General features: G+C 40.2%; 2 protein-coding genes across 6 annotated transcripts in view; one reads left to right on the top strand and one right to left on the bottom strand.

The window, feature by feature from the left end:
- Nucleotides 1-17,979, bottom strand: part of GALNT18 (polypeptide N-acetylgalactosaminyltransferase 18) — a 328,676-nt gene extending 310,697 nt beyond the window's left edge. The window contains exon 1 of the mRNA XM_055723132.1: nt 17,667-17,979. The gene's annotated coding sequence lies outside the window, so the exon portion shown is untranslated. The remainder of the gene's footprint in view (nt 1-17,666) is intronic.
- A 130-nt stretch (nt 17,980-18,109) lies between these two features.
- USP47 (ubiquitin specific peptidase 47) overlaps nt 18,110-21,507 on the top strand; it is a 58,639-nt gene continuing 55,241 nt past the window's right edge. For 2 of the 5 annotated variants that reach the window (XM_055723126.1, XM_055723124.1), the window contains exon 1: nt 18,110-18,293. In XM_055723126.1, coding sequence (XP_055579101.1) covers nt 18,255-18,293 — 39 coding nt within the window. In that variant the 5' untranslated portion in view covers nt 18,110-18,254. The remainder of the gene's footprint in view (nt 18,294-21,507) is intronic. The other 3 variants (XM_055723128.1, XM_055723127.1, XM_055723125.1) reach the window with 2 other exon arrangements.

The raw sequence follows: 21,507 nt of genomic DNA, 5'->3' as shown, positions 1-21,507 counted from the left end.
AGGATCAAGCCCTGAAAGAATTAAAGCAGACAGTGGACAGGAAGGGAAATATACATGAATCTGAAATTAAAATTCTTGTAAGATATTTCTGCTTAGTGCAACTGAAGCAATCAAATTCAAAGTTTGCAGCTGAAGTCTCAGAAATGCAACTACAGTATTAATTAGAGTCTCTATAACAACAACAAAGAATCAAAATAATGATACAGTTTTAATACAAGTCACAAAACTCATTATAGTCCTGGTAACTGTAACTTTTCATCACAAAGCCTGCAAACATAGCAGCAAACTAATGAAATTCATCCAGTCCCACGACTGATGTTGATATGTAAATTCAGGTAACACAAATGACTGCATATGTCACAGTTTCTCTCTCATACTGGACAGAACTTAAATATTTAAAACTTCCAAGATTTCCTCGATGGTGCAGGCAATTTTGTTCCCTGAAGCAATGCTGCCATCTTGCGAGGGAAATGCTTAGATCAAAATTTTAGTTTTCTAGATTTATCCTGTGACTAGGGATATATGAGACATAGAGGGAAGGAATCCACAGGGATGTAAACTAGACATTTACTCTCCTTCCATGTAAATAGGTCTTTGAAAACACCAACGTTTGTCTGATAAGCCATACTGGCCAAGAACTAAGAATTCTTAAAAATAAACTCTATCTTAAGTTGCAAGCAGAATATTCAACTTTGCAATAGTAAACTCAAAACTAAGTGAACTTGCATTTCAGGTGAAAACGAAAGCAAAGGAACTACAGAAAGTTCATGCCAATAGTTGGTGAATTCCAGTTTCTTTCTCTTAGCTTTCACTATGCAGCTGGTGTCTTGTATTACTGGATTGGAAAATCCAAGCAATTTAAAAAATGGATTTTGCAAGGTCAGATATTTAACTCATTTCTTAAAGTTACATACATACATCCTTGCCATTAGGGATGAAGGGACAGACTGCAGTTTAAGGGAACAAAACCTTTTCTTAAGTCATTGACCAAATAGCAGGCCATTGTACAGAGAGATGTTTTCACTTGTGCTTTCTCCAGGAAGTTAGGACGTCCTTCCTCTATAGTCTGTCTCTAATTCTAATATAGTAGTCTATATTTCTCTAATTCTCTATCTTCTAATTCTAACGCACACACAGAGATTTCAAGACAAGAACTATGACCACCTACAGTTGGACTGAATTTAATAGCATGGGCTAAAGAAACACCAACTGCTATGAAATCGAGAGCGAAATTTTCTAATGATGTTTTTACAGCTGAAAATCTCACTTCAACAAGTGTTACACACCCTCAGCAGGAATCTGTTTCGAAAACAAATAAAGTCACTCTAGTAAGACCAAAATATTCTGACTTCATCTTTGTGAATGGACTGTTTCTATTTCCATGTTTAAACTGTATAATGCAGAATATTTTTTTAAAATATTTCATTTTCTGAAAGTGAAAGTAAGAAGAAAAGTTATAGTGTTACAATGACCATATGCCACAGAGTCTGCATGGATATTTAACTTTCACCTGGGAATAAAGAAAATCTTCCAAAATTAATTTTATTAGTATGCCTAAAGATTTCCTGTGTAGCTAGAAAAAAAATCACCTGCTCTTCTCGGTAGCAAAATCCATGTTTTCCTGCAAACCTCTCATATCACAAACAGCTTCATGCTATCGGTTTTTACAGTTGTAGATATAGACAGTAACTTCTCCGCTCTCCCAATATGTAGATTCATTTTAAGATATTACAAGGAGTTATTAAAATAATTCCTTGCAGGTGTTACTAATATGAAGCTGTTACTCTGCAGTTGAAGCAACTGGCTACTAGACAGAGGACTACTAGTTTCCATCATTGCTGCATAATGTTACGATTTTATTCTTGCTATGTCACGTCTATTACAGCTCTGGGTCTTCATTTATTCCTTGGAAAATAGTAATAAAACACCATCTTGCCATGCATATTTGAGTAAGACAGCTATTTACACAAATGTAAAATGTTTGGATATCTCTGAAGGAAAGGCACTACAGCCTCAATTATCAGATCTTTTGGCACTTCCTAGCTGAAAACTAGGTGTAATGTTTATTAGCTTGCAGCACCACCACAGCATGCATTGTGTGAGCCAAGAACACCTTTTTTTACTTCCCAGCTCCTGCAGAAGAACAGGCAGAGGAGGGAAAATTCTACCCTAGGATTCCCAAAGAAGAGCTCTGTGCTGGGAAACTGTAAACCAGAAAATCTGGCCCTATGTAATTAGAAAATGCTTTTGTTGTTTGAATTAGCAGCAAGATCAGCTCTTAGTAATTACTTGGAAGTATACTGAATCCAGAAACACTTTCTACCCATTTCTCTGTAAAACACATTGCCTGCTATTTACTACAGCAATACTCCCTAATTTTATTTTAATTCAATATACTTAGGGTATCTGGAGTCTCTAAATCCTGTACTCATTTGTTCAGTCTAAAACCCAAAACATTTAAGGAGATACTAGAATGTGCTACATTTCTTTTCCCTCTGCAAAGTTGTCTTGGATCCATGGATAATAGGCTCTCAATCCTGTGATGCTCTGCATCACCATTTTCATTCTTGTAAATATGAATGCTTCTGTCCTAAGAAAAGAGCAGGTGTGGGGAGACAGGAAGGATGATGTGACAAGCACGTGTGAGTTTACCCACATTTGCAAACAAAAATTACTCGTTCTATTCCCTCACATTGGTTATCCAGTTGACAATTTGAGATATTTTTATTTGCTGGAGTCTGAGAGCTCTTAAAAAAATGGACTCAGGAGATGTATGTATTGCACTTGCAAAGCATCCTTATATTGTCAGTATTGACAATGTCCCTTTACAGTTAAGAGACTTCGGTTTTAATGTTTTATCTGTATGTTTCACCTCTGAATGTTAATCTGCCCTCATATATTTTGCCTCTCCTACACTCCTGAGCTTACTTTGCTTTCTTGAACTTAAAAAAATCAGAAGCATTGTAACTGTGGGGTATAGAGGACATGTTTGCATCAGTTAAGTGTTTTGTAAAGTGCAAGATTTCTGCTACACTACACATTCACATAGCTGAGTAAATCAATTAGCCTTCTAATGAGAATCACATCTTTAGAAGTGGTTGGGATCTGGAAAAGCCCTTGAAAGGAAGGGATAATTGCAATAGGAACTTAGTAATAAAGGTTATTAAGTGAGAAGAAATGCATTTGTCTTTTCTGATTTTTTGCAGATTTTCTGTTTATACAGGGCCCATTAAAAAAAAAAAAATACACCTATTAAGATGCAGTCCAAACTAAGAATGTCAGAGATTCACTGCCTTTGTAGTTAGATCGGTTTTACAACAGTCCCAAGACATGGCTCCTGGTACATATACACTGCGCTTCCTTCAAACAATGAAAAGCCATAAACCTTATCTAACTGACCAACTAAGAACATCTCAAAAGTCAGAAAATGTCCAGCAGAGGAGTCAACTAGTAGAGTCTGGCTGTCATTATGCCACCCCACCCCACCTCTGCAGCCTTTGGTTCGCCATCAGCCCCAAAAAGCCTCCCAGAAGTGCCATTAACAGCTCTTAGAACCCAGACAACCCAACCTCTGCTCCAAACAGTGCCAGATGTTTTGTATCAGAACAAGAACTGGGAGGTCTGAGTCCCTGAGCTCCTCTGAGCAGACCTGAGCTTCCTATGTCAATTCCCATGTTGGAACCACAGGGTTTTTTGCAAGTGTTGAAAATTCACAACTCCACTTGAAGTGGAAAGTTCCAGTGTAACAGAATTCTACATGACTTTTTTTTTCTTCAAAACCTTGGGGGGTTTTTTTCTTCTTTTGAAGGAGAGTCAGTTATAATTGCATGTTCATTGGTGGGATCTAAAAAATTATCTACAGGCTGTGTTCAACCAAACCTCCAGCACATCTGCAGTGAGAAGCAACTATAATGAATATTCAGACTTTAACTGGCTGGGTCTTATTCTAACTGGACTTCTTTACTATCAGCAAAATGAAAAATCACTGTCTAAAACTGAAGGAATTCTTATCACAAAACTGTGTAGCAAGAGAGTGTTTCTAAGCGTTTTTTCAGCAATGTAATTCAGCAATTTAAAATATCCATATTATTTAAAATATAGCTCCTTGCTCACCCAAAACCATGACTCAGTATGATGCATCTTATTCCAACAGTCACAGAGTACATTTTGAGAAAACTGTAGTCAGAATTTTCCATACATCTATTATCTGATGTACTGTGTATGTTGAAATTATTTTTAGTCATTTATAAGAGTATGATAAAGAATGCAGAATTTTAAGAAGAATCTCCATGGGAGTTTCTGAAAATAAATTATTTCCTGAATCAAAAGCTAAGTATTCTGATCTAGTCAGGGTATAGCTGGTCCTCATTCAAAGAATTAAATTAAAATACTAAGTATTTCACCTTGCAGGTATAGTTTAATATACTGCAAACATCAAGTAAAACATGACTACTTCCCTAAACTGAGGTTTTTAAAAAGATATTTTCTTACAGATCCTTTGAGCATGTTCACAATTATTAATGCTACACACAAACGGTATCACTGCTAAAAAGAACATTATTTACCCAAAAAGAGATTTAAAAAACCCAACACACTCTAAAGACACGGAAGTACAAAGAAAAGTTTAAAAAAAATCAAGACAATTTTTATTTTTGACCACTAGGCTGCTCAATAACATTGACTCCTAGAATAAATGACTTTCACTTGAAATATTCTTCATACTTAGGCTTGTACTGCATACAGAACTACTTTCTCTTTATTAATTTCTTCTTTGATTACCATTCCTAGCTGCAGTATTTCTCCACAGCAAGTAAATATTTTGAGTACACAGAGAGAGATAATCACAGAGGAGCCAAAACCTGTTGAAAGGTTTTACTATAGAAGCAAAGGGAAAAGGAATCCTCAATTACTTTGAATTTTGGGGAATGTAGGTTATCGCTTGTAGAACTTCTCTATAACATTAGGGAATTTGCAGACAGTGCAACCCATCCAACAGAAGGTCTGCAGAACAAATCAGTGGTACGGAGGACTTTGCATCCACAGATTATATGCCTTTGAAGAGACTGCCTGACAAAGTGAGCCAAGCAACAGCAAATAGTAATAACAAGGAGATTTATTCTTTAAGTATATTCCTGCTCTGAACTAAAATGTACATGCATCCTGCATATTTTGTAACTTTAGAAACTGGGGAATAGGAAGAGATGATGAAAGAAACTGTCTCTACAGCACTTTTGTTCAGCCCCATATCTGTTTCAGTCCCACCAGATAGGTGGAAACGTGTAAGTGACTTTGTATTGAAAAGACCATATGACACATTAGTGACTTTATACTGAAGAGACCATCTGGACGATCCTTTGCTTTTAAATGAGACCACATCCTTCTGACTTTTCATTTCAAAGTGCTCCAAATTAAGTGCAAAGTCTCTGTAAAAAATAAAAAGGATGAATAAGCATTCCTTCCTACAAGGTGGGGGCATCAAGCTTTTGAGGAATAATTTAATGGCTACTTACAAAAACTATTAGAGGAATAAATTCTTAGTTATTAAATTTATTACAGGATTATCTAAACATCCGAATTCCAGTATGTTAAGTGCTAACTGAACAAAGGAAGAATTTCTACTCTGAAAATGTTGCTATATAAGAAATGTAAAATACTATCTCTATGTAAGAACTACCAAAAGTAGATCAAGAATAGCAGGCAGGCACATAAGCTGGCATACTGGAAGTAAGCAGGAATTAAATTATTCCCACCTCAGAAATTATAAAAAGGTATATATATCAAAAAGCTGATGACGCAGAATGGAGCACAGAGATCTCTGGACATTATTATGCAGAAGGCTTTGGGACAATATAGACCTCAGTAAGGTAAATCAAGCATTCTTTATCTCTGTTAGAAGTGCAATAATTTCAGTATAAGAGCATACTTCTTTCTAACCCACTCACTACATTCTACTATACTGAAATCATAACTCAGCCTTAACAACCTCCAGCGAATCCACGTAAATACAATCCTTTTAGCTTGCTCAGCAGCGGAACTACAAGGATGTTTTAGTCTTATTAAATTTGTGGTGTGTTTGTTTTTTGGTTGGGTTTTTTTTCCCCTATTTTCTGGCACTGGATTCATGTGTGGCATTCTAGAAAACTCAGCACCTGAATCACCTTTCACTGTAAAGAAACAAGATTAATTAAGCAGTATCTGAACATAGTTTATTAATTATCTGTGACTTCATGAAAACACAATTTTTCCCTTTCCTGTGAAAACTACACCTGCAGGAAGACATTCAGTGGATCCAAATGTTTACATATACTTTGACAAAATGTGAAACCAGCACCGGTAGCTTCTAAGACGACAGGCAGTCCTGTATTATCATCGCTTGTCCTAATTCCGCAAGGCAAACTGAGGTCCAGTCACTGTCTTGTTGAGGAATTTTTTTTTCCCCACCTTTCTGTTACATTGCATTGAAAAACCTGACTCTCCATCACACGTTACTCTGGCAAAGACACCCAAGAAAACTGTAGTTTTCTCTACAGCATAGGGGGAGAGAGGAGGGACATGTTTTTTGGGGAAGGTAGGGTGGGACAAGGGTTTCAACTTCTATGTTTGTCTATTAGAGTTTTGTTTAGAGTGATACTGGCAAAGACAACTTCTAGATTTAAAAAGCTCTTGTCTGTGAACTACTGCATATTGCTTCGGTTTTCCAAGTCATATGACAAGCTCCCTTATCCCTTAGGCTTCCTTCAGTCAATTCAAGACCCAAGCTGTAAGTTTTCATCTCCAGCGCTGCTAGACAAGATGACAAAGAGACACTGTACTGCCAGTACAGCTGTTTATTCCAGTGGCATTGGCTACTAGTAAACAACCAACAGAGAAGTCCTTATGCAATTTTGTTCTTCTCAAACCATGCTCTGATTCCATCACCAAAACAGCTCACAGCAGAATCACAAACCTCATGTTTGCAAGGTATCCGACACCTAGAACTGCCTCAGTGATTCAGTACATAAGGCTCAGTTTTCTCATCAACGAAAGATTGTTGTGATGAAGGAGGCAGAGAGATGCTTTTGCTCGACAACGTTTTAACATTTTTATTTTATAGTAGGTTTTCTTATCAAAAGCTTTCTTAATTACCACTATCTACTGCGGTACCAGGAAGTAGCGTTACTGCTTTTTTCTTCTTTCCTATAAATGCCTGTGGAGAAGTGCTTTGGTTCATCCCAGAATCTCTTTGGATACAGAAACAAAACAACAACAACAAAAAAAGGAAGCTTGCTCTTTTAAAGATATTTATTCCTTTTATGATCAGTATCACAGCTATCTATGCATCCAGGTTCTCTCATTTTATAGATAGTAGATTTTCTTCTGCCTTAGTTTCCCATTCTTGTCCAAACTTTTTGGATTTGCCTCTCACTTTGCCATGTCTGGAGGGTTCTCTATCATTAAGCCAAGCTTCAAATTTACATAAAATAAGTAAGTTTAGTTCCTTCTTTCAGGGTTAACTGTGAGAGCTTAGGAAAAGAGAAAAGTCTTGAAATTAATGTGAGAAAAATCTAGTATATAAAGTAACTTGCAAAATTTTGAGTGTCATGACTTACACCATGCATAGTGAATTCCAGTGTTCACAGGCAGCTATGTCATGCTGTTCCCACACCTGAAATTTCCATATTCTTTTCACATGCTTAAGCACAAGGAAACATTGCTAATATGATGTTAGGGCATACTATTAAAATGAAAAGTGTCTCTCTGCATACCCAGAGAGATGTTAATCTTCTTACATTGAGCCTCTTAGGAAAGTGATAGAGGAAGGTCTAATGGCGTTCTCAAGAAAATCTTTCATTCGTTTTTTTTGTTTTAAGCATGATTAAGACATGCTATAACTTCAAAGAAACAAAAGGACACTATGCTGCAGTTAACCATTTCACAACAGGATTCTAACACCTAGTTTCTTTTAATGCATAGATACATCTCATTTACAGTAGAAAAGATTGCCAGTTACTCTCAATTTTAAAAACAAGTTATTTCTTCTGTGGTTTCAAAATTGGACCACTCATCCATACTCTATGTCTGGATTGGCACACTTGATACAAATACACTTGATACACAGTTTAGATATTTCAGCTATGACAGAATATGTTTGCTAAGTAGTATTAGCTAATGTTAATAAATAAAAAGTAGCATATAACAAGTACACCACCTCCCCCTTAAACACATAAGAATATGAAAAATAGCTGATTAAATTTAAGCTGATAGCTCAAAATCATAAATCTCAGCTACTTCCAAGATTCAAGGCTGCAGAAACACTCAGATACATTAAACATCTTCTGTATATAACAAAAACAAGTTACAGGCTCCTGAAACATACACAAGTAAATAGTCATGGGAACAACAGGGCCAAACAACAGAACCATGTATTCAAAAATCACACTTCTCACTCCTCAAGACTATACAGATGCAGTGAGTACTGTATATGAAATATTGCCTTGGTTTTTTACTTTGTATCTAGCTCTTCAGTTCTGCCTGTGAATGTCCCGTAGCTACTACAGTTTTAACAAGATTTCCTCATTCTGCTTATTAGTACCAAACTAAATGTGTGGTTGAAACTCAACGTCTTACCCAAGTACTGCTTTACAACTTAACATCACCTAGAAAAAAGTCATTAAGCAAGCCAAGTGCATTGAGTGACCTCATTCTCAGTGACGTAAGTGATTTGAAATAGGCACCATAGCACAACTAACTAGTAATTACTCTGAAATTTTCCAAAATAGTCACTTTGATTGGAAATCTTAAAAAATAGCATGTCCACTTTAATTCTTACTGCTTTCACTTTTTCCCCTTCTTCATATTAAAAAAAAAAAAAATTGCTAGTTACTTTATCCTAAGGTAAAACCACTGTTTAAGCAGCCAAAGAACCAGAATCCAACTAGTACTGAGGATTTCAGAATTGTTTCTTATGCCATGAATTTCTTCTTTCCAAAAATAAAAATTAAATCACATCTTCAAAACACCTTTCAAGGAACATTATTTTATTCACTTTACCATAGGAGTTCTTGCTTTGATCAACTGTTTACTAAAAGTTGCCCTTTCTGTTTTCAAAAAAGGCACCATGAAATTGCTGTTACTGCTGAGAAACATATAAAAAGAGCCTACAGATTCTGTTAAATCTAGTTTGGCTACATAGAAATGCGGCAATCAAAAAGGATAATAGTCCTTGTATGTGACTGCAGGCAATGACTATCATCCCAAGGCTGCCAAGAACATGAATTTTTTTATGAGGTAGCTACAGCTTCATTAACCTCTTCATGCCTGAAACATTAGTGCCACCATGGATAAATTCAAAGACATGAAAATAAGCAACATGGGAATACAAAAACCAGGTTAACAAAAGACAGGCCACTATAGTTTTATCCTGTCTCTGAAAACATCTGGAACCAGAAAGAACAGGAATAGGCCGAAGAAGCAGCAATAAAATAGGGAAGACCAAACTGAAGGATGGTCAGGGTATTAGCAACAGTTTTGCAGTTAGAAAAGTATGTTATAGTCAGGCTTTTATTCTTCCTAGAATTCAGTGGTCAGAACAGGCAAGAGAAATATGACTGACTTTATCTTGGTTTATAGCTTCACAAGCAGTTTTGATGGTAACCCTCTGATGATCTGGAGGCTTGCATTTTCCTATTTCAGAAACCCTCCTAGACTTAAAAATCTGCAATACGACACAGATCTTGGACACAGAACAGAATGAAGGCTTTACTGTATATGAATGTTTTCCTATACACAGAAATAAACCTAGAACATCAAAATTTCATGGGTGCTTTTGGCTCACTATTACCCTAGTAGACAGCATTCCCATCAGCAAGTCTGGCATCTGGTTTCCAGTAAGTGGTGGTATAAAAAGCACAGCTCCATATGCCTGTTAGTATTTAAAATTGGTTTGGCCTGCTTAATGTAAATCTTTTGTTACCATAAGAACACAAAACCAGCATATATACAAAGACATATAGCATAAAAAGCACACATTTCCAGCTCAAGGAAGGGCATAGATTAATCCCATATGTAAAACACTGGTAAATACTACAGTACCCAACCTGTTACTGTATCTATGAGCATGGCATTGAGACCCTTTAATTCACACCCCCTTGTATTTCATGGATGTACCCTAAGTTACTAACCAGCCAAACAAAAAATCCCAAAAAAGACGACTTCTTCCTTTAACATTGCCATATAAAAGAACCTTCTGCTGAAGAACTAAGTCTCATTAATGGATTTGGATCTAATCCAAATGATCTGGAATTTGTCTTCACCTATCTGGGCATCTGTGGTCGACAAGCTTACATCTAACAGGTCCAATTAACAAGCCTGGTTTATATCACAGGTGCTAAGCAAATGGATATGAATCTATCTTATAACAGCTGGCACAATTCATTGCAAAGAAATAACAGTATAGAAAGAAGTTTACTTCCCATGCTAACAGTAAATAGGAGATTCAAATTAGCATAAATAGCACACATTTCAAAGCTCTGCACCCAAGCTTTCTAATCAAAACACTGAGGAAACACCTGCTCTTCTGAGGCATCTTCTCACAAAGCCAATGATGACAAGCAAGGACAGTAGTTAGAAATTTTTGGTTTTATCATTTTTCCCATGTTAATTCAGTCCAAGCAACAGATGAATTCCAAACACTTAAAAGAAAGTAAATTTTAAAAAACCTTAAAATTGAGATACACTTACGCAAAATTATTATTTTTAGAAACTACACTCTTTCTTAAGACTCTCACTACCTAGTGCTTTGCCTTAATCTTTCAGTCAGAAGACAGACTACCAGTTTTGCAGGATTACTTTATCAGTGTAGATACCATGCTCTGATGGCTACTTACAGTCAGGTCTGACTGTAAAACATGAGAGTCAAGAGCCAGTAGCATTTCCTTATACAGGATCCAAGTAACACAGGAGACAACTTGCTGGAAGATTTCAAAGGGCATTTTACCAGCATCAGGATACTCTGTACACAATTCCCTGCCCAGCCTGACTCATGCTGTGTCCACACTGACATTCCATGCACTTGCCCTGTGACAGCATTTCCCCTGCCAGAGCTCCAGTGCTGGCAGCTGCTCTAGACTGGCAGCTGACATTTTAAATGCTATGCAAGACCTCTGGCAGCTCCCTTTGCTGCTGCCAAAGGTAAAGCTACATTAATTCATGCAAGAAAGAGCTTAGCAACACCCACAGCAGACTAGCCCTTAAAGCCCAAAAAAGCTGCAGATGTTCAGGGGACAGCCTATTGCAAAATGAGGACACAGTTGAGCACATGGAACCACAGAGCCAGAAGCAGGTTTTAGACCAAGCCTCCCAACAGCTATGCGCATACTACATAAAAGCTACTTCAGAGATATCTCAGTGCAGGGCACTCTGAGCCCTTGCCATTGTGGGGGCACAAAGTTTGCTATGCTATGCAGTCTGCACAAGCAGGAAGCTACTTGTACAGACACACAGACCTCATGTGATGCACAGGAGGGAGCCCTGGCGCAGCAAAGAGCAATGCCTCTCCCCTCAGCAATCCTAGAACAGTTTATAAAATAACTCAAACCACCCTGATACTCCTCAAAATATAAAGTTCTTCCCATCACCAGTGGAAGAAAATTATTAGTGAAGGCACAGAGCAAAACAGAAAGAGTGATGTCAAGCACTGTCAGTAAGCAGCATTCACAGGGAAATGGGAAGAGAAGTGACAGCCCACTCCTGCTTTCCACTCCTGCCCCAGCAGAGAAGGCTGGCAGGTCTCGACTCCTGGGCACTGCAGAGGCCAAAAGCAGACCACACCACAAGGCAGTCCAGGGCACAGATCCTGCTGCAAGTACTGCCCTTGTACTCAATTGTGCAACCAGCACATCTGAGAAGTGCCAACTGCTGCAATTTCGACCCGACCCTCTGTAAGGGGATGGGATGAAGCCCAGGCAGCTGAGAGCTACCACTTGACACTGATAATCAAGACACCTTACAAGGAAAAGGTGAAAAAAACATGTTTCATCCAGGGGAAGGCCATCTAGGAACTTAAATCTGGGATGAAGGAATGTTTCCTATGTACTAGGGCTTGCTGAGTATGGGAAACCACTTCCTGCTTGCCTAAAGACCTGTAAGCAGTATAATTAGCATTTGCTCATAGTATTAAACTTCACCAGGTTTACTCTGAAGGGTCACTGGGAACTCCTAATGCAAATCTGAATATTTAACTCCCCTGGACCCAAGGACAGCTATAAATACTTTTGAGCGTCCACACTGAGAGCAGTCCCACATGAAGCTAAGCTACTCTGTTATTTTTGTACATTACATAGTCTTACTTAATGCTGCCTTTGCACTCTTACAGTGACTTTTCAACAGCAGTTCCTCATGTGCAGTAAGTGTTAATTCAATGTTAATTCAATGTTTTTAAATATACCGGCTATGTCACTGTGAGTTTTTTTTGAACCCCTGAAATAACTGAACTGTTTTGGCGACTGACATTACCATCCTGGTATGCGTTCAAGGCAACTCTTCTTTCTTCTTGCTTTCCCATAGGTAAGCCTTTGCTATGTTGCTGTGCATAGAGATGGCTTCCTGCCAGCCACCCCAAAGCCTTAGACGAGGGGGTTGGATAACATACTAGCTCATATTCCAGAAAGGATGCATCCAGTACACTTTACTAGTCTGCACATTTAAAAAGACAGCAGATTTCCACGCTCCTGCACACATTTTAGATAGACAAGTCACAGTCTGGCCACGAGCCTAAGGCAGCAAACTCTGTGTGAGAGTTGCTTTGATGTCATAAACTCTACATGATACCAGCCCACAACTACTTTCTAAACTCCCACCGTACCAAGTGGAAGTTGTCCTGCTAGTGCATGTGTTTTACTCCCAATGACACCAGGAAGGTTTCAACAAGTGCGTCAAGAGGTCAAACACTCTGAAATCTTATTTTGTTTAGACCAGGGGTCCTCAAACTACAGCCTGCAGGCCAGATATGGCCCCCCAGGGTCCTCAATCTGCCCCCCAGTATTTACAGAACCCCCGCGCCGGGGGTCAAGGGGGGAATCCAAGCAGCTGCAGATGACTTCCTGCCACTTAATCCGTGCGCTGGCCCCCTGTTTAAAAAGTTTGAGGACCCCTGGTTAAGACTACTAATGCTAGAAGCTGCTCTGTAGTTTGAAGTACACAATGTTGAAAATCAAAGTAAAGCTGATGAAAGAATTCACTGTTAATAAAGGAATCCATGGTCCTGCAAAACTCTCTGCATGATTTCCATTTCTCTTTACAAGTGTAATTTCAGCCTCAAACTCCTTTGGGAATTCATACATAAGATTAATGCCATCATGGAAAACTAACTTCCTACCTGAACACTCAGTGCCTTGAAACCAGAGTAAAAAAGATAATAATATTTAACACAAATGTCAATGAATCTTGGCTGCTGATTTATAATTAATTAAAATAATCCCCTACTGTTTTTTTATTGAAAAGGTCTTGGCATGAATCACCATGTCAGAGGACAGCTGCACGCTCATATAGATTATAGCACAAAACACTATTTAAGAACAACAGAACACGATGTTTAGCACTGAACTTAAAACTGACTTTTTTTCTTATCTCATGAAGTTTAACTTCAGAGGGCTGCTTACCTACCTAACAGACCTACAAGACCTACCACAATGGTCTTTCTAAAGCTAGAGAATACTTTTTCCATAGTAATTCTCCCATGTAAAAGCTTTAAGTTCCCACAGCATTCTCAACTCTTAGAAATCGATGTTTTTATGTGTTTCTGCATACACTTCTTTAGACATGGAAGACTATAATATCTTTTTTAAAGATATAGATAATAGGAAATTATTTAATGATTCCTAATCTTTAAATTAATACCTTGATTCCAGTATTTAACACACTCAAGCAACAACAGTCCAAAATGCTAAAATATGAAAGAAGAATTACAAATAATAAGTGTTGTCTTTTTAAAGATCTTAATATACTCTTCAGCCTTTTATTGGCCTGCTTCATATTTAGGGAACCCAGATTAAAGAAATGGAAATCTAGCAAAAAACACCTTTAAAAATGCAGATTTCTATAATTTTCCCTTCTTTACCTTGTACTAAATCTACCTGTTCTCCCTTGTTCTCCTTAATAATTCTCCCCTGTTCTCCCCTTCACTCCATCCATGTAAGGACCAAATCTACTGATTTATTTGCCGCACCCCCACGCCCCCCCTTATTGAAAGGGCTGGATGGTGCAGTCACTAGCTGCAGATTTTCAGAGAAATGCTTCAAAACTCCCCATGCAATTCTGGAAAAGTTACTTGAGGCTCAAACAGCAAAGTAATCAGCAGTGCAATGAACTGCTGGACTGTGATATCCTGAACTTTCACACATCTCTTCTTTTATCAGTAGACGTGGACTTGCCAAAGATTGAAAAGAGGAGAGGCCTTCAGCTGTTTTTCCTTGAAGTGCTGACAATGCAGAAGAGCTTTAAAAGAATATCAGCATTGGCTACATTTCTACTGTTGGCAAATATGGAATACCTATGTCATTTTTATAATTCATCAGCAACTTGCCAAGCATTACAAAATTCAGGTTTGGGGCTTTTGGGGAGTTTTTGTTTTGGGTGGAGTTTTTTTGTTTGTTTCTTGTTTGTTTTTTTAACAGAACAATACAGAAGAAAACAAGCACTCTACAAATACAGCCACCAACCTCTGGAACAAGAAATAGATCTCCCACCAAGAGCCAATTTGAAAAATCAGAACTGAAGTGTTGCAGAAAAGACATCCCAAATTAATGGTACTAGTCTACGCAATCCTCTTTCTATTTCAAACAGGTAGGATAATAATACTTTGCCAAATACAACAGTTTGTATTCTGACATGTTTTCTTAAGATTTTGTACCCCTAGAGTTCTTAGCATACAACTGTGCATATGAAAAAGCTAGGTGGCAATACTCCCTCCATTTAGTTTTCAAAAATCGTTTGTCAAGCCTTGTTTGTTGTGACAGGAATGAGTGAATTCTCACAGAGCAGGAGAAATGATTAAAGCATAAGCTTCAAGAATCTGGGGGCAAGGGGGAGCTATCCTGTTCCCACAGAATAATTTAAAAGTTCATAATCTCTTATAATGAAGGCCTGGTATTTACTCTAGCACACTGATGTTGCTTAACTACATTTCCATTAATACGATGCATACATAAATGTGGTAAATACCAAATTGACTAAAACTAGTCAAGTGTCACTGACTGAGAACTGACATACCTCAGCACTTTCAGCTCTCATTAATGCATTTCTGAACAGTTTGACAATCAACAGCTTCAGAAATTTACTTGTAACTGCAAATCCAGGATCATTTTTAGCTTGAGATATCAATTTTTCTTCTTCATACTAATAACAAGTTAAACCTGTGGTATGTTAAATCAGTCTTTACATAAGGCTAGGATTCCTTTTATGAAAATCAAATTCTGAATATTCCTCTTTAAGAAGTCTCATGTAAAGAGATTAAATACTGTAGCATCCGCAAATTACAAAAGCTCCTGGAGATTTAATTATTAACTACAGATTATTACTTCATTAAAGATGTTTCATGCACACATGCTACACTAGATGTTTGCACAGTTTTAAAAGCTGGCAGGAGGATCTAACAGACTATTTCTTTAAAAAAAAACCCTCAGATTCTTATCTGCGGTAGCTACCTCTTTATCCCAATAGAACAATACATTTTAATTAGTCACTGCATCCCACAGCTTTGCCCTTTGTCAAGCACAAATAGCAGGAAAAAAAAGCCCCATAAAAACATAACACTTTAAAAAGTCAAAGGAATTTTCAAAAGTAACATCTCTGAAAGCTTCTTGTTCCTGAATTCCCCGCCCCCCCCCCCCCCCCCCTCCCCCGTTCCAGAGGCTTTGGTGTGCAAGTCCCCCCAAAAAAGGAGGGGGGCGCACATTACACCAGGCCTATCAGTCACATACCACTGCTGGAGGCTCCCAGCCACTACTCTGACGATTGTTAACACCTTCTACTGCAAGCTTATGTCTGTGCTCTGGCTTTTCAACTCAATGCTTGTGAATCTCATAGATCTTTGGATACCACTGGACACCAGATCACCAGGCAGCTGCACTTCTTCAAGTATCTATAAATGTTGACACCATTTTTCATTACTTCTGCGATATCTTTCCTCACACTAAGATGCTTACAAAAGTACCCCCCCAAAAACACCAACTAAACCCCAAACCTTTTAGTGAACAACACAGCTGATAAGCATTAATTAAAACTCTCTCTTCTAAAAGACCCAAGTTCATTAATTCCATACTCTCTTTCCTATTAAAATATCAACTTTTTTTTTTTTAACACCCTTTTCCCTCTTGTAGAGGGATAGCTCTACAGAACCCGGGGCTTAACATGAAGTATCATTAAAAGCAAAGGACTCCCTGGTTCCTGCCTTGATGCTTGATTTCGTCTTACTAGAACTCAAACGTCTAAGGTGACGGGCTTTCAGGTACAGAGTATTTTAAAACTAGGGTGGCAAGAGCTCCTGTCTCAAAGAACCTCCTAACCTTTACTACACAAATCCCATTAAGTTATGTAATAAAAATCTGGTCTGAAATACACTTAAAAACTGCTTTAAGTAAATTTTCGATGAGGGGATTTCTGTGCTTAGTTCAAGAAGCAAAAGAGGAAGAAAAAAAAAGAGAGGGGGAGGAAACTTAACACCTACCAAAGCACACTTTAAATATAAAGGTACTGATGTTTTTATTAACAGAATTTACCACTCTGAAGCCTTTTAAAAAGTGTTTAGATACTATACTAATATAAACACTAATAACATGTCCTCACTCCAAAATATGCTACTTATCTCACCTTTGAGAAACCAGGGCGATGGGAGAGGAAAGCGAGAAGTTACTTAGTTTAAACATAAAAGCGGCAAAATGGTCATTTAATTTTACAAAATCTTCACAGTAACCTTCAGTACAACAGGTTTCAAAAATTACCCCAAAACACAAGGTTTCTGGGACACAAAACCAAAAAGAATCCTCAATTCTGCATTTTTCCACAAGAGGACACTAAAATAATGAGAAAAATAGTGGTACAACAATGTACAACTGCTACATACCATTCTTCTTCATTCAGTACAATGCTTTTCACATAAAAATTATTTTGCAGTGAAGTAGACGTTAATATAGAAATAATTTTCTAGTAATGTGTATTTTAGTCGTTCTAGTGATTAGGATTTGGCTTTTAGCAGGCCTCAGGTGCCATGAAAACCAGCAACATTTAAGATTGTCATGGACAAAAATCAACACCTAAGCGATGCCTTCTATTTCATTTGAAAATGAACTATTAAACCTAAATTTACAGAGAAGCAAGCATGTGGGATCAGGCTGTGCTTACTCGTCGACTCCTGCTGCTGCTCTCCTAACCCCACAGCCAGGCACCAGAAAGTCACAAGGGGGAAAAAAAATTGTGTGAAACAAACTGGAAGAGCAGCGCACAATCCCTTGACTCCGGCAAGTTTCCCTCACAGACAGCAGGGCGGGAAAAGCTGCGTGAGGCGAAGCAGCGCTCCACCTCCCTCCCTCCCCCCCGTTACCTCAGGGCAGCGGCTCACTCATGGGAGGCCCTTCCAAGCGCTCTTCCCCACCTACAGGCCACGACCTCTGGACACACGCCTCCTCACTTACCTAACGCAACTTCATTTTAATCACTCGCTACTCTCGCCCGCCGCAAGCGCCGCGGCCGCGGCCCCTCCCGCCTGCCCCGAGGCCCGTGCCGGCCACCCACCCACGGACGGTGCTTCCCGCCGCTGCTCTTTGGGGCAAGGAGACGTGCGGGGGGTGGCGGCAACCGAGCGCCATTTACGGCCCGCGGGCGGAAGGACGGGACGGTGCGGCTCTGCTGTGGCCGCCTCTGGGGGTTATGCTCTTTGTATTTAGCTCCTTGTACTTGTACTACACCGCTCCTTGTACTTAGCCGACAAGCAGGCACCTCGACAGCACAGGCCCGCAGCAGCCGGCTGGCCGCAGGCGGACAGGGCGGCCAGGCGCGCCCAGGCGCGGCAGCGTTGTGGCAGCTCTCGCGAGAGCAGCGCCGACGGCCATTTTCCCCATTGATTGGCGGGGGCGGAGCGGGCGGAGGCTGTGGCGCTGCACTCGCCGGCTGGGGCGGTGGCGGAGGAGGATGAGCCGCTGGCGTCCCCCCGCCTCCCGCTGCTGACGACGACGCTTAACTCAGCCTGCTGCGGGGTTGGGGTTAGCGTCGCGCCACCGGCCATGGTGCCCAGTGAGGAGAACCAGCTCGTCCCCAAAGAGGTGAGGTGGACCAGGGTTGGGGCGGGAGAGCCTTGGACTAGGCGCTGCCGGGGGAGGTAGCGGCGGCGGCCCCTGCGGCGTTCGGGAGGCCCGGGGTGCCGGAGCCGGCCGGGGAGGGCGGAGGAGGCCTGGCCCGGCCCGGCCCGGCCTGGCCTGGCTTGGCTCGGCTTCGCTGTCTTCCTGCGAGGCCCGGCGGGAGGGAAGGCCCGTCTTTGTGAGGGGGCCGGGCAGCCTTTGGCCTACGGAGGCCCGGGCCGGGGGTGCGCGGGGGGAAGGGGCGGCTTTTCCGTGTGGGCTGGTGTGGGGAGGAGGAGGCCGGGGCCGAGCCGGGCCGCGCAGGACCCCGCAGGCGGCCGGGGAGTTGCACCTGTCCGTGTCGCGGCATGTGGGGAGGCCGGCCTGCGTGCGGCGGGGCTGGGGTCGGGCCGGGCCGGCGGCGCCTGCGCTTGGCCGCGGGCCGGGCCGCTCCCCGTGTCAGAGGTCTTGTGCGGAGCCCTGCGGGCGGGCAGCCCGGCCCCGGGCTGGAGGGCAGCCGGGTGACGGCCCTGAGCTGATGGGAGCAGAGGAGAGAGCAGGCCCCGGCGGCCGGGCGCGTCTCTGGGTGCCCGAGGACGTCCTCGGTTGAGGGAAAGGGGCCGGCGTGCGAAATGGCAGCCGGGGGGGCCGCCGCGTTCGTGGGGCAGCTCCGTGCCTCCCCGGCGCCGCCGCGAAGCGCTGCGGATAAACGGGCGGTAGTGCTTGCGGGGGGTGCCGGAAAAAGTGTGGCCCGGCTCAGCAGTGGGTTGAGTTTCCTTAATTGTGGGCCCCTCATCTCTCCTCTGCTGCGGGAGGAAGGGAGAAGGCTTGTTTTTGGCCATAGGCTAAAGATAAGAGCCTGCGTGAAAGAGGAAGGCTAAGCCTCTGTCCTGCAGCGATAGGCAGATGACACGTGTCAAGTAAAAGCGATACTGTGCAGGGGAAGGAGTCTTTTGAGTGATGGCGTTAAATGTTTGGAAACAGTTATTCATAGAGTAGTATTAGCAGAAACTTTACTTCATGAGCAGGTACGCTTACAGATTTAGCCAACTTTTCTGACAGTTTTACTGTTCTGATAAATTATTCAATCCCTCTTGTTTTTTGTCAAATGTGTGTGGTTTGTTGCATCTGCCTGTGCCATCATGTATTCATATGGGAAGCTTTGCGAGGCAAGGACTTGAATTTTGTAGAATTTAGCAAAATGAGGTGCTGATCCTTAAATGGTATCCTTGATCAGAACTGTGAAACAAACACTGACTTCTAGAAACAAATTTCATGCATACAGTTGTACAGGGAAGTACAGAATGTATGTAGGGCAAAGGTAACTTCACCGCTTCTTTGCTTTCATAAAATACTAAGGTTTCAAGGACTGTGTTAAGTTTTTTTGCAGGGAAGAGAGACCTTCAGAAACTTCAGACAGAGGATGGAGTGTAGTAGATAGTATGCCTAAATATTTGCTTTAAAAAAAACCCAAACACCTACAAAAACAGAAGACCAGGGATAGAAGGTAGTAGCTAGTATACGTAGATATTTTGTCTTAAAAATAAACAGAGAGATAAAGGAGACTGGCAGGAGAAACCTTGTGGTATTAGTTGTAGTTAACTGGAACAGACAAGGTGATTAATAAAAGCAGCTAGCTGAGGCTGTTTCTTCAGTTAATGTATTAATAGAATCCCTGTTGGCTTTAAAGTTGTATTCAGAATATACATATGATTCAGATGTGTATTTTTAACTGACTCATTGGACTAGGATTTTGAATGCACTTTCATCTGTAGGGAGGGGAGGTACGGGTGAAGGAAAATGAATGTTGTTATAGATACGGATATCTTGAACACACAGTGTGAAATCTATAAACTTTGTACGTTGATAATGCTAGTGCAAGTTGCTTTTTCTCAGCAGGCTTTCTCAAGTTCTTTGTTCTGTACCTATGCATGTTGTAAGTAATGGCACTGAACAGAATACAAGAAAAATTGATGGGGAAAACAGATTAGCTATTTGTATTAAGCCCATCTGGTTATATATACATCTATATATATATATTAATAGAAGTTTATCTTCAACTTTTCCAATGTTTTTCAGTATACCCTCATTTTTATTCCATTGATAGGAAGTTAATAAATGCATTCACATTAAATCCTTCTGAGATTCATTAATACTCTATTCATTAATACTTTTATAATGAGCAGAGAACACTGTGAGGTACAGGTAAACAGAATTCTCCAGGTCACCGAGTTCTCAACAGCCTTCTAAATATTCCTGTTATGCCGTTGTCAGCAGCTGGAGGCTAAGCAGATCATTTGGAGTTTCATTTCTGCCCTTTAGGGCTGGATAAAGGATTACAGTTCATGAGTTTTGTCCCTTCCCAATGGGCTGAGTAGTATTGCTTGTATAGCTCACTGTCTTGTGCTGTTTCAAAGATTAAACTGGGATGTGAATCAATGGCTGCTAAAGACGAGTACACAACCATATTTTTATTTGCCTTCCAGTGTAAAAGAGCAGGAAGAAATGTAATGTTGTTTGCTTTAGGCCAGTCTGGGGAATGACTAACCATCTGAAGGAGTAGATGGGAAAAGGATTTTGGTTCTTTCCTATGAGTTTATATGATGCCATGGTAGATATGGTAGTAGTAGGTATCTATAATATTAACAGCTTCTCTGTTTTAAGAATGGAAAGATAGGTATTAGGCTGTTTATAAGTCTTTAGTTTTTGTTTATATGTATCTGTGTATGCTAAAAATGGTTCAGATTGCTGTTTTTAAAGTATATTGCATGTTTTTTTTTTATTAGGTCTTGTAAAGCCTAATAGTTTTTATGGATTAAAAAATACTAGTAATTTCACTTGGAGTATCTTTTATTAGTCTTTTATAAAAAATTTCTTTTGGACACTGCATAGGATCAGCTGCGTATCTGAAGTACAGGTAATCTGGGCCTTGTTATTTTCTCTTGCTCATAACTTTGGCATAAAGTTATTTTTCATTTGGAACAGATGTATTTATGCAGTTTCTAATAACAGAGTATTGGGATTTCTTTTTATATTGACACTTGCCCAAGTTATGTAGGCATTTAGTAAATTTGTTCTTGCATCCCTACAGCTGCCCAGCACTTTCCCAACTTTCTGTAATTGTGTGACCAGTAATTCCTTATGGTGAGGACAATGAGAATTGTTCATAAGATGTGGGATTCAGTGTGAACTGGTCTAT

Source organism: Falco cherrug, chromosome 10, assembly GCF_023634085.1.
Source record: "Falco cherrug isolate bFalChe1 chromosome 10, bFalChe1.pri, whole genome shotgun sequence".
NCBI lineage: Eukaryota > Metazoa > Chordata > Aves > Falconiformes > Falconidae > Falco > Falco cherrug.
The sequence above is the reverse complement of the archived record's forward strand: the minus strand, read 5'-3'. Positions and strand labels throughout refer to the sequence as shown.